We start from the raw sequence: 14,003 nt of genomic DNA, 5'->3' as shown, positions 1-14,003 counted from the left end.
ATAACACATTTACACATACACATGCTATACTAGACAAGTAAAAAGATTATATTTAACTATTTAAGACACTAGGGAACTGCCGATGACAACAGAGCTTAATTGGCCACAGTCATTGAGAAAATAAACCCACTGTTCCTGCCTCCCCCTGAGCATTTTCTATGTGGTAGTAAGAAGCGACAGAGACAAATAGCAAGCAGCCGTGTCAATACGCTAAGAGTTGATAGATGTTGGAGTTGGGGAGTTGGGGAACAAAGGCCTCTGGGATTTGAGGCAGAAAATCCCAGAGAGAAAAAAAGTACAGAGATGTGAACTTCAAAATCTGTTTACAAAGTCCCTGCCAGTCATCAGTTAACTCCTAAGACACATGTGCAAAGGAAGAGACCTCAGGAAAGGCACTGTTGCCATAGCACCTGAAGAGTGGAAGGAAGCTTTTAGCAGCTGCACAATGCTGGGAGATTGCCTCTGGGCTCTACAAGGTAAACACCCCAGAACATTAGCTATAAGACCTATATAAGATCATAGCCCTAAGAGTAAGGACAAGTTGAAGTAAACCAGCATCAGACTGCCTTAAAAACAAGCAGTACTAGGATGAAGGTGCTCTTATTTGCCTAGGAAAATAAAGGTGGAGAATGTTGATATAGCTCAAAGCCTCTATAATTTTTCTTTCATATTATCTGAATTAGACAGGACATTAGGCTAGGAGAATAGCTAACACACAGAACAGAGCCAAACACCAAAAATGGGATGACTCAGATGGTTGAGATTGGAGTTATTGTATAAGAGCTTCAAATATGATCAAAATATTAAGAAATAGAGCATGGTGGTGTGCACACCTTTAATCCCAGCACTGGAGAGGCAGAGGCAGGAGGATCTCTGTGAGTTTGAGGCCAGTCTAGTCTATAGAGCAAGTTCCAGGACAACCAGGGCTACCCAGAAAAACCCTGTCTCAAAATACTAAAACCAGCTGGGTGGTGGTGTCACGTGCCTTTAATCCCAGCACATAGAAGGCAGAGGCAGGCAGATCTCTGAGTTCGAGGCCAGCCTGATCTACAGTGAGTTTCAGGACAGATAAGACTACACAGAGAAACCCTGTCTTGAAAAAATAAAATCAAAATTAAAATAAAATAGAGAAAAGAAAAAGTCTTTTATCAGAGACTTGGAACTTTAAAAAGTACAAGGAGCTAAATGAAAAATTTGGAATTGAAACTGTTATAAGTGATTAATTAATTAAAAGGGGCTATACAGCAGTTTAGACACAGAGAATTGAGTTTCTCCCAAGTGGGCAACAGGTCAGTAGAAAATATTCAGTTTTAAGCTTGTGTGTGTGCACACACACAAGAAATACAGACAAGAGTGCAAGAGGCATGAGGAATACATCAGAAAGTTTTAACGTATGTGGATTTGGAGTTACGGAATGAAAGGAAGGAGGGCAGAAGTGTATTTAAGAGAAGTACTGGTCAACATTTTTCAGAGGCTGATGAAAAATGCCACATGAGAGAAACTGTGAATTTCAAACAGAATGAAGATAACCCATAGATTGAGTGATAAACTCAAACTGGCCAAGAGCAAAGAGAAAGAAAAAAACTTCAAGTATTAGAGCATATTATCTTCAAAGATGCAATAACCAGATTGGTGGCTGACTCCTGAATGGGAATAATGACAACCACAAGACATTGGAAGGTCTTCTTTTAACATGCCAAAAACTTTAAAAAAGATTAAAAGACTAATAATATGGAATTTTATACCCAGCAAGACTACCTTAAAAATTGATGAGATAAAAATGCTTTCAAATTAAAAAAAAACTGAGCGAACTTATTGTCAATATACACAAACTGTAAGAAATATTTAAGGAAAATTTCCCCTTACATACAAAAGACGAGACCCCCAAATGCAGGTATTGAACTCTGAAGAAATAGTGACCAGGAATCAGTGACTCTGATCCCATCTCTGTTCTAATAACCCCTTAATCCAATGGAATAATTCGGTGTAAAATACAAGTTCATATAAAACTGTAGACAAGGAGTTATGGGCAAGCCAGAATTTGACAATTTAATGCCATATACACTGTCAGTTTAACTCAGTGAAGTTTAAAATTTTTAAAGAAACAATGGGAGCTGGGCACTGGGGGACAGGAGTTAAGGGCAGAATGTGGGGGTCAAAGGCTGCCAGTGTATTAGAGGACAAGAACATCTGTGGAGATGTGGGACTTGGGACCCATGGGTGATGTTTTTGTTCCAAAGTCCTGTCAGAAACCAAGATGGACTGTGGCAGATTTAAGATTTACTTATTGTATGTATACAAGTGATGCAGGAATCCGCTAAAGCAGCTGGATCTCCACAAGCTGGGGCTACAGGCAGTTGTGAGCAGAGAGATCGCTTTGGCCGGCTATGGTAGATTTAAGAGTTCGCCGAAGCAAGCGCTGGCACACGCCTATATCCCTATATGGAGATGCAGAAGTTCGAGGCCAGCCTGGGCCACATAGGTACAGGCCGGGCAGGTGAGACTGGGTCTTCAAAAAAAAAAAAAAGTCGGCTGCCATGGCGGGCAGTTGGGTCGCGGTGGTGGGTTAAAGGGCAGAGGTCAGAGGCTCAGACCTGAGGAGGCAGCGGTTGCAACAGGAGCGCACCGGCAGTTGGGCGTAGGCGCCCCTGAGGGCACGCCCCCTCCGCCCCGCCAGCCCCGCCCACTCCCGCTCCCGGCTCCGGGCGGAGCGCGCCGAGCACAGGGAGCGAGCTGCGTGGGGATCCCGCGGCGGTCGGGCTCGCGCGGCGCCCTCGCTCCCCCTCCCCTCGGCCCCAGGGCCGCGCGGCCCGCGCCGCTCCGGGAAGATGGCGCTGCACTTTCAGGTCAGTGCGCCGGGCTGCGGGCCTGGAGCGCCGGCGGCGGGCGGTGGTGCTGGTGGTGGTGGGATCCCAGGCCGCGACCCCGAGCACAGCCCCTTGCCCGGGGACGGTGGGGCGGCGGGCTCCGAAGAGCGGGCTCCGCTCGGCCGCCGAGTCCGCCCTCGTCGGCACGGCTGCAGCAGCGGCCGGGCAGGTGGGAGCCGGGACCGAGGGGCAGCCATCCGGCCCTCCTGCTCAGCCCGCGGTCCGCGCCCTCCCGGGGAGCCTGAACTCGGAGGCCGGGGCGGCGGGAGCGCCGGAGCGCGGCTAGAGGGCTGTCATTGGCCGGAGGCGGGCGGGCGGGCCGGGGCGCGGCGCGGCCGGGAGCGCGCAGCCTCATTGGAGGAGCCTCGGGGCAGGGCGCGGGCCGCGCCGGAGGGATGCGGCGGCTTCTGCCCAGTGGCTCCCGCAGTCTGCGGACCCTCGTCCCACTGACGTCTGCTGAGCCTCCCCCACCGTGTCTGTTCTGTGGCGGAACGTTCTGGGGATGCAGGGCGACATCCACTCCCCCCCTTGTCCTTTTAGAGCGCGCGGTAATTACCGCACACGTGAAAACTGTTATGGTCGAATTAGTCACGGGATTTCGCGGGAGCGTAGGCAGGCAGTCGCGTGTGCGGAGGGGAACCTCCACTTGTTACTTGGTTCCTACTGCTGGGACATACACCTCTGAGCGAACAACTGCCTTTTACTCTCTGGAACGTGGGAACTGTAGGAACTGTATCTGCCCAGGTAAAGAGGAAAGGAAGGCTGCAGAGGCGTAAAGACGCTGTGGGCAAAGCAAAAAATTGTGGAAGACCTTGATGTACTGCGAAAGCCTGTTCCTGGATCCTAAGACTGATTTGAAAAGAAAGAGCTCAGGGGAGGTTGTGGATGACAGATGACCTTTGTAGCAGAGTCTTAACTTGATGACAGTGTGTCTAAGTGTCACATTCCCCTTGTAGACTTATAAGAATCCTCTGGTCACATGAACTTACTGCTTTATTACTTCTAGGGTATTTCCATCTAGGAAATAGACCCACACTTGGTGTTTTGACTTACCCATTTTTGTTGTTGTTGTTGTTTGTTTGTTTAAGGGTTCCCAGGTCAGAATTATTATCACTTTAGTAAATATGTCCTGTGGGGAATTTTTACAGCGAGAACTTACTGCATGTCATAAATAGTCATAAATAGATAATCATATACATCGTGCAGGTATGTCTTCGGTAAATTAGAAGGTATGGAAGAACTTTGGAACTTTTTTGGACTTGGAAAGATGGTGCCTGATAAATTGCCAAGACCTGGAAGCCTTCTTCATACCCAAGTTCAATATTAGAAAAAATTAGATGTGGATGCCCAAACTGGTCAAATCATTCCCAGAAATGTACATTATAAAGTGCTATTTTTAGGGCATTGCTTCAGTGTCTTTTTCACACTTGGTATTAATTATGTGGCTCATTGACATGAGTATCCACAGTGTGGATTGGCCATCTGGGCTTTTATCCTTGAATCCATGCCCTGGCTTCCTGGAAGGCAGAGGAAGGTATCATTCTCACAGTTGGTTCAATCACAAGCACGCTTTTTAGGAGCCAGTGAGTTAGGGTAGAAGACATGGGCCCTGTTCATCTCTGAGGAGGCAGCCAGATGGAGGGGCACAATGAGGAAAGACAGAATGGGGTAAGTAGCCTGACAATGATACTGGAAAAAGCTTAGTGGACTCTGAGTGATTTGCTCTCTGGTTCTGGAGTCTAAGACTGTCCGCTCTTCTTAATCTCCACTTAGGCTGGATGTTCTAGTTGTGACTGAGAAATAAACGTTAGTGTGATGAAAAGTGATTTGGGAAAGGTAGTTGTTAAGCTGAAATGTGGCAGTCACTGGAATACTTTCCCTTTCTATCTTAATCGTCATAGTTGCTTCAGATGTTTTCTGTATGTAGTTCTACTAGTGAGACTTGGGAAAGCTTTGGTTACTCAGTAAATGCGTGTCAGATTCTAAAGCTTGTGCCCATTCCATGGGACCAGTGACTTACCCTGCACTGCGTACTTTCCACTCATTCCTAAGCAGCCTCTGGAGAAATCCAGGGCTTTGGATGTCACATTGGAAGATTTTACTTAATTGCACTATGTCTGAGTATTAGTGGAATCTTTACAGAGAAATAGTTGGTAGAACTTGATGAGTATAAGTAAATTGGTATGCACCTGGAGTTGGCCAGACTGTGGTTTAAGACACAGTCCATAAAACTTTTTTTGGCACCAACAGCAAATTCAGGGATTTCCCACAGCCCCCCCACCCCAGTTCATCAGTAGGGCTCACTGAGTTCATCAAAAGCTAACAAATTCATAATTGTGGTTCAATATAGGGAAAGAATACAGATTAAAATTGGCTAAAGGGAGGATATATAGAGGATAATCTATGAAAGTTCTAAAATACATCTTTTGTTATTAGGATAGGATGTTCTTCTGGCATCCATGTTGTGTGTACCACTGCAAGGTGGGAAGACTCACCCACTCTTTAGTATCCACAGTGTTTATTTAAGCTTCATTAATTAGACATGACAGATAATTTCTAGTTCCACTGGTAACCTGTGACCCAAACTCATCACCCTAAACCAAAACCCTGAAATTGTGACTACCAGGTATGATCAGTACTTGTCCTAAAAAAAAAAAAAAATAACTCCTGTCAACAATGACATAGATTATCTACCAGAAACTGAGGGCAAAGGTCAGGCCTCTTTTTGGGCAAGACTTCTGTCTTAGGGTTTTTATTGCTGTGAAGAGACTACCATGACCATGGCAACTCTTATAAAGGAAAAACATTTAATTGGAGTGGCTTACAGAATGGCTTAAATTTTCAGAGGGTTAGTCCATTATCATCTTGGTGTGATGTGGTGGTGTGCAGACATGGTGCTGGAGAAGTGGCTGAGGGTCCTACTTCTTGGCTTGTAGGCAACAGGAGGTGGTCTGTGACACTAGGCGGTATCTTGAGCATATATGAGACCTCAAAGCCTATCTCTACAATGACACACCTACTCCAACAAGACCACATATACTCCAAAAAGGCCTTACCTCCTAATAGTGCCACTCCCTTTGGGGTGCATTTTCTTTCAAACTACCACCATATTTCACTCCTTGGCCCCTCTCGAAGACTTATAGCCATATCATAATGCAAAAATGCATTTAGTCCAACTTCAAGAGTTCCCATAGTCTATTCTATAGTCTCAACAATGTTTAAAAGTCCAAAGTATAAAGTTGCTTCTGAGACATATGCAAGCTCTTAACTGTAATCTCCCATAAAATCAAAATAAAAAAAACAAATCACATACTTCCAACATATAATGGCACAGGATATACATTACCATTCCAAAATGTAGGGAAGGGAGTATAGTGAGGAAATATTGGACCAAAGCAAGACAGAAAACCAGGTGGGCAAACTCCAAACTCTACATCTCCATGTCTGATGTCAAAATACTCTTCAGATCTCCAGCTCATTTCAGCTTTGTTGACTGCAATACACTTCTTTCTTGGGCTGGTTTTACCCTTTGTTAGCAGCTTTCCTCAGCAGGTATCCCATGCCTCTAGCATCTCTAACATCTTGGGGTCTGCAAGGCAGTCCAGGCTTCAACTTCACAGCTTCACCCAATAGTCTCTCTAGGCCTCCATTCAGGGACACCCCTACACGTTCCTGGCCTTGGTGGCTTTCCTTAGTCGCAGTCGGAGATTCCATAATGCCTTTCTTCTATCCTTGACTCTAAAGCTAGAACCAAGTGGCTGAAGCTGCCAAATTCTGCTGCTTGCTGAGGCTGGATGGCCTCCCTCATTCAATTACATCTTCCCCAGCTTTCTGTTTTCAGTAATTTCCTTCACTGCCTAAGCTGTTCTGGAATTTCCTCTGTAGACCAGGCTGGCCTCAAACTCAGATAGCCACCATCCTCTACCTTCTGAGTGCTGGGATTAAAGCACTGCACCACCACACCTGGCTCTAAACTTCTCTTTAATTTGTTTTCACATGTTTGGAAATTTAGCTGGTGGGATCTTGCCCTGAGGTCACCACTCCCTTTATTCCATTTCTTAAGCTGTTTATCTCCTTGAACACAGGACTTAGCTCCATTCCATTTTTTTGGTGCTCATTTTCTCCTTAAATTTTACATTTTGTAATTTACCTTGCTCAGCTTGCTCCTTTGAGTTATAAATCTTCACTAGAGTTACCACTAATAACCACACGACAGAGTCTATATTAGGCTGTTTTGAGATTTCCTCTGCCAATGGGATTAATCCAAAACTCTTCACTTTAACCTCAGGCAGACTCTTCAGACAAGGGCAAAAAACAGCCACTTTCCTCATCAAAGTACCACAAGAGTGATCTCTAGATAGCATAATAAAATTCTTCTCTGAAACCTCCTGAGCCAGTACCCCACAGTTCAATTAACACTCAGCACCCTGTTTTCCATGTTCCTACTAGTATGGCCCATTAAGCAGCACTTAAAGTGTTCAACTGCTTTTCTAATCCATATTCCCATGGTCCATATTCCTTCAAACAAAAGCATGGTCAGGCCTATCACAGCAATATTCTAGTCCCTGATACCAAGTTCTGCCTTAGGGCTTCTATTGCTGTGAAGAGACACCATGACCACGGCAACTCTTGAAAGGAAAAACATTTAATTGGGGTGGCTTAGAGTTAGAAGTTTAGTCCATTATCATCATGGTATGACATGTTGGTGTGCAGGTGTTATGCCAGAGTCAGAGATCACCAGGAGTCCGAGTTCATATGCAAAAACAAAGAGCCTTTATTGCAAGTTCAAGCTTGGGCTCTCTGTCCATTCTAACAGCAGTTGGATCAGGCAGAGCATCAAGCTCAGTTGAGGCAGGGTTTTTAAGGAGTAAAGGATGGAGGGATCAGGGAATTGCGGATTCTAATGGGGGTTGAACTCCTGATTGGGCAGGAGTGAAGTAACAGAAGTTTTGTCAAACAGGGATTGGTACTGGTGTTGCTTCAAGGAAATTGGCAACTTATATACAAGTGATGTAAGCTATCCTTTATGTTCCAGATCATTTAGTATTTGTTTGTCTCAATTCTGATTAGGCTCCCACAGGGTTCGGTTTGTTGCTTTTCCTGGTTATTGTAATGGTGAGGCCTAGTCCCAGCATTGTTAGTCTGCAGCCTGTCATGGCTGCACTAATGTTAAGTTTGGCCTCTTCACAGACAGACATGGTGCTGGAGAAGTAGCTGAGGGTCCTACATCTTGGCTTGCAGGCAACAGGAAGTGGTCTGTGATACTGGGTATTATCTTGAACATATATGAGACCTCAAAACCTACCTCCACAGTGAGACACTTCCTCCAACAAGAACTCACCTACTCCAACAAGGCCATACCTTCTAATAGTACCACTCCCTTTGGGTGATATTTTCTTTCAGACCACCACAACCACTTTTTTTTTTTTTTTTTTTTTTAATTCTCTCACATATTACATCCCAACTTCAGTTTCCCTTCCATTCTCTCCTCCCAGCCCCTCCCACCCATCCACTCCTCTTCCATTCCCCTCAGAAAAGGACTGGCCTCCCAGGGATATTATCCAAACATGGCATATCAAGTTGTAATAAGACCAAGCATGTCTCCTCATATTAAGGCTGGATGAGGCAAGTCAGGAGGAGGAAAAGGGTCCCAAAGCAGTCAAAATAGTCAGAGACAGCCCTTGCTCCCACTGTTAGGAATCCTACAAGAACTCCAAGCTACACAACCATAACATATATGCAGAGGGTCTAGGTCAGTTCCATGTAGACTTCCTGGTTGTTGGTTCAGTCTCTGTGAGCCCCGATGAGCCCTAGTTAGTTGATTTTTGTGTGTGTGTGTGTGTGTGTGTAGTCCTTGGCCCCCTATAATCCTTCCTACACCTCTTCTGCAGGATTCCCTGCAGCCTGTTTGGCTGTGGGTGTCTGCACCTGCTCTCATCAGTTGCTGGATGAAGCTTCTTTGATGACGAATATGCTAAGCTCTGGTCTACAAGTATAGCAAAATATCAAAATATCATTAGGAATTATTTCATTGACTTTTTTTTGCCAGTTATGTTTGGTTCTATCCTAGGTCTCTGGGTCCTGGTACTCCAGACAGTGTCAGGCATGGGCTCCCTCTTGTGGCATGGATTTTAAGCTGGACCAGTCATTGGTTGCTTGGCCACTTGCCCACCTTCACCCCAGCACATCTTGCAGGCAGAACAAATTGTAGGTGGAAGGTTTTGTATCTAGGTTAGTGTCCCAGATCCTCCACTTGAGGCCTTGCCTGGTTACAGAAGATGGCCAGTTCAGACACTGAGTTGCCTATTACTAAGAGTCTTAGCTAGGGTCACCCTCATAGATTCCTGGAGGTTCCCATTGCTCTACTGAAGTGCTCCCCAATTGCAAGAGGAACTAAGGAGAGGGAAAGCAGAAGATAGCATGAAGCTTGTGAGTGTAGGTCCTGGTCTGGAACTCTAGCACCACTGGAAAGGGACACTTGGAGTGGAAATCTGCTGGAGCCATGTCTAATTCAGTTTCTGCTGGTTGGGTGTTATTTTTAGTACCTTTCTGGAAAGCTTTTGTAGATATATGTCAGGGTAGGTTAAAAGTAGAAATTAGACACTGTTGACAGGTAGATGATAGCTGAGTAATAGAGTGGCAGGATGTCAGAGAGTAAGGGAGGTGCCTGCAGCATATAGACCTGTCATTGGCTCGGTTTTGTCTGTTTATAACTCTTGTGCAGCTTACATGCATGTGCCCTGTCAATTTCAGTTTTTCTACCTGTGAAATGGGCACACTAAAATTATGTAGTTTTCAGGAGTCTAGTTTTCAGAATTAGCTTAAGATGAGACTACTCCTGTAAACTGTAAGGTACCTAAAGAACTATTTGGTTGTTGCAAAAGTACTGTAGTTTTGCATTGTGGAAATTTGTCATTTGATATTCTTAACACATGGTTATGTTATAAATCATTTTAATATGTATTTCTCACTGTATGCCTTTTGCTAGTGACATTACTGTTTATTTTAGATTTCTATTATGGAAATGCTGAAGACAAAAAGCAAATTGAAGTGATTTTTAAAATTTTAGTTGTTTATGTCTGTCTTAGGGTTGCTATTGCTGTGAAGAGACACCATGACCACAGCAACTCTTACAAAAGAAAACATTTAATTGGGGCTGGCTGATTCAGAGGTTTAGTCCATTATGTTTCTGTGGGAGGCATGGCAGCATGTTGGCAGACATGGTGCTAGAAAGATAGCTGACAGTTGTACATCTTGATCAGCAGGCAATAAGAAGTGAACTGAGACACTGGTGTGACTTGAGCATATATGAGACCTCAAAGCTTACTTCCATAGTGACACACTTCCTCCAAAAAGGCCACACCTACTCCAGCAAAGCCACACCTTCTAATATCGCTACTCCCTGTGAGCTTATGGAGGCAATTACATTCAGACTACCACAGTTACTGTGTATGTGCTGTGGTGCCTGTGTGGAGGTTAAACTACAGCTTTGTGTAGTAGGTCCTCTTTTTACATGGGTTCCAGCTACCTGTTAAGCCATCTTGTAAACAATTTTTTTTGTTCCAAGTATAAAATGGGTCAATGGCAGCAGAGACAATTTCAACAGAGCAGTTGGCCTATGAACTGCTAATGAATATATAGTGCAGTGATGGTTCAATAAAGTTTGCAAAGGGATTGAGAGCCCTGAAATTGAGGAGCAGTGTGGCTGGCCATCAGAAGTTGACAATGATTCATTGAAAGCAGTCATTGAATCGGATACTCTTACAACTGCGGAGAAGTTGCCAGAGAACTTAGTGTCGACCATCATGGTCATTTGACATTCAAAACAAATTGGAAAGGCAGAAAAGCTTGATAAATGGATTCCTCACGAGCTGATCAAACATTTTTTTAGAAAAAATGTTTTGAATTGGTGTCTCTCTTATTCTTTACAACAATGATGAACCATTTCTTGATCAGATTATGACATCTGACAAAAAAAATGGATTAAATATGACAGTTACTGATGACTAGCTCAGTGGTTAGACTAAGGAGAATCCAAAGTACTTCTCAGAGCCAAACTTGTACCATAAGAAGATCGTGGTCACAGTTGGGTGGTCTGCTGCTAGTCTGATCCACTACCAACTGAATTCTGGTCAAACCATTACATCTGAGAAGCATGCTCAGCAAATCCATGACATGTGCACCAGAAGCTGTAGCACTTAAAGCTAGCATTGGTCAGTGTTCAGAAAAGGCCTTCTCCAGGACAAACCTGGACTGCAAGCTGCACAATCCAGGTTTCAGTAGTTGACTTTTGCCTCATCCACCATGTTCACTTGACCTCTTGCCAACTGACTACTTCAAGTACCTTGACAGTGTTATACAATGAAAAAAACACTTCTGTAACCCATAGGATGAGGAAATTGCTTTCTAAGAATTTGTCTTAATTCTAAAGCATGGGTCTAAAGGAGTAAATAAAGTTATTTCTTATTGGCAAAAATATATTAATTTGTAATGGTTCATATTTTTGATTAATAAAATTGTGTTTTAAACCTAGTTATAATTATTTGAAATTCACAATCCAAACCGGCAATTCCTTTTGCACCAATGTAATATCTAATTCATTGTTGAAGGAAGAGTTAATTCCAAGAGGCCCAAGAATAAGCAATTGTGCCTTCAGGGATGCTCACCTAACAGAAGAAGGAACAGTTTGTAGGAAACAGGTAACCTCAATCTGAAGGCAGTGTATATGAGTGGCAGTCATGAAGCTTGATTCCAGAAGGCAGGAGAGATACAGGGAAGTGATTGAAAAGAACTTTAGAGTCTGTTGTAGTAGGATATTTCAGGTTTATCTGTTTTTAAAGATTTTTAGCAGTTTTTGTTGTGTTTTCTGGAACAGAAGCTTTTTTATTTAAATATAATGGTACATAATAAAATACACAGGTTTAAACTTCAATAGGATGAGTTTTGGCATATGTGTACATCTATGAAATTGTCACTAAAATATGAAAATAGCCATTGCTCACATGTGTTTCTCTGTGCTCTTATGCTTCTTTGCTGCCTTCTCCTCCCCGTTCTTCCTTCTTTGCTGTCCCTTCCACCTAGCCAAGGAGCCAGTGACCTGCTTTGTGGTAACAAGCATATTTTTGTTGCATGGCTTTTTCTTAGTATTCATCTGTTGATGGAGATTAATGCAAACCTTTCTGTATAGAAAGAAATCACATTTGGGGGCCGATAATTGTATGTCTGATTTAAAAGAAATACATCCATAAAATTGGAAAGATCTTGGGTTTTTTCTTTGTTTTTTGGCTTTTTTTTTGAGACAGGGCCTCACTGTTTAGCCCTGTCTGGCCTGGAATTCACGATGTAGACCAGCAGGCTTCAAGTTCAGTGCCTTTTGAGTGCTGGAATTAAAGGCTGGTGCCACCATGCCTGGCTAAGAAGATCTGTATTTAATCTGAAGGCAAGATCATACTACTACTAGGGTATTACAGTGGGTGCTTTCTGTTCATATTTGATAGTTGCTTTTGGAGGTTTTCCAGGGCCAGTTCTTCTCCTTGTACTTATTATTTATGTATGCTTCTAATGTTGACACTATACATTATAGAGGTTTTAATAATCCAAACATGTCAGTAAATTGGGACAGGATGCGTTTCTGAGCCGTTCTCACCGTAATCTCAGACATTACCTTATAAAGACTAAGATGAAAAATTACCTTTCTACAAAGGCAAGAATCTATCTGTCTGGAAAGGTTTAACGTTTAACATACCAGAATTTTTTTTGTTTGTTTTTTGTTTTGTTTTGTTTTTTGAGACAGGGTTTCTCTGTGTAGCTTTGCACCTTTCCTGGATCTCACTCTGTAGACCAGGCTGGTCTCGAACTCACAGAGATCCACCTGGCTCTGCCTCCCTAGTGCTGGGATTAAAGGCGTGTGCCACCACCGCCCGACCAGAATTTTTTTTAAACCATTACAGTAACAGAAAACTTGGTGCCCCCTTTAAATCTTTTATAAAAGTTTGAACTTTCCCCTTTGAATTTTATACCACTTTGCATTTGTTAATAATTTTAGATATTGGACCTGGAGAGATGGCTCAGTGGTTAAGAACACTTGCTGCTCTTCCAGAGAACTTGGGCTTGATTCCCAGCACCCAGAATATGGCTAACTGTTCCAGGGGATCCAAAGCCCTCTTCTGAAGGCAGTGCATGCATGTAGTGCACAGACATACATGCAAATAAAACACCCATATACATAAAAATAAATGTTAAAACACTCATACGTACACACACACACACACACAAAAAAACAATTTTAAAGTAATTTGAATTTGAAACATCTTTGGAGAAAAAAGGGTGATTGGTAATGTCTACTGAATACTAACTATATACCTGTCTTTCTGTCTTAAAGTTTATTAAATCAATATAGCAAAGCAAATAACATCCAGACCTTTCCACAATATTTCTTAATAGGATTACATAGGTAGTTAGATATCATTGACTTGACTAATATTAACATTTATATATTTTTAAGTGCTAGTTTCCTAGGTCTTTTGTAGCAAATGCTACAAATGGAGTGACTTACAACTCAACTTTATTCTCAGTTCTGAACGCCAGAAGACTGACCAAGGGCAAATGGGGTTGGTTCCTTCTGGAGGCTTCTACCCTAGTGTCTCACTGCTTTGGCAGCTTTGGTGCTTCTTGGTTTTAAATGTGACTCTCCAGTCTCTGCCTGTCTTCCTGTGGCCTTCTCCTCTATATCTCTGCATCTGAAATGTCCCTTTCCCTTTCCTTTCCTCTCTCCAGAAAATGACTCTTTTTTTTTTTTTTTCTTTTTAAGAGAGGGTGGTGATAATGACAACTTCCATGTTCATGAAAGTTACCTTTGCAAGGAGTTTTATGAGGGTCCAAATGATACTTTAGGGAAGTGAACATTATTAGTACCTACAAGAACATTCGGTGTTTGGGGCTCTATGTCTTCCTGTCAAATTTCATAATGCTTTAAGAGCCCCAGCCAGGCACTCACATGTCCCCAGCTGTATTGGTGCACTGAGAGAAGGCAGGTCCCAGCTTTCTGATCAATCTTCATATTTTCATCCAGTTTTGGGGGAAGTTCTACTGGACAGGGGGCCAGTGCCTCCCACCTGCCAGAAAAGACTTCTTTGC

General features: G+C 43.2%; 1 protein-coding gene across 1 annotated transcript in view; it reads left to right on the top strand.

Annotated features, from left to right (window-relative positions):
* The first annotated feature begins 2,728 nt into the window (after positions 1-2,728).
* Positions 2,729-14,003, top strand: part of Ranbp17 (RAN binding protein 17) — a 327,894-nt gene continuing 316,619 nt past the window's right edge. The window contains exon 1 of the mRNA XM_036198233.1: positions 2,729-2,846. Within this exon, the coding sequence (XP_036054126.1) occupies positions 2,829-2,846 (18 nt within the window). The 5' untranslated portion in view covers positions 2,729-2,828. The remainder of the gene's footprint in view (positions 2,847-14,003) is intronic.

This window comes from Onychomys torridus, chromosome 8, assembly GCF_903995425.1.
Source record: "Onychomys torridus chromosome 8, mOncTor1.1, whole genome shotgun sequence".
Classification (NCBI taxonomy): domain Eukaryota; kingdom Metazoa; phylum Chordata; class Mammalia; order Rodentia; family Cricetidae; genus Onychomys; species Onychomys torridus.
This window is presented reverse-complemented; position numbering and strand designations above follow the sequence as displayed.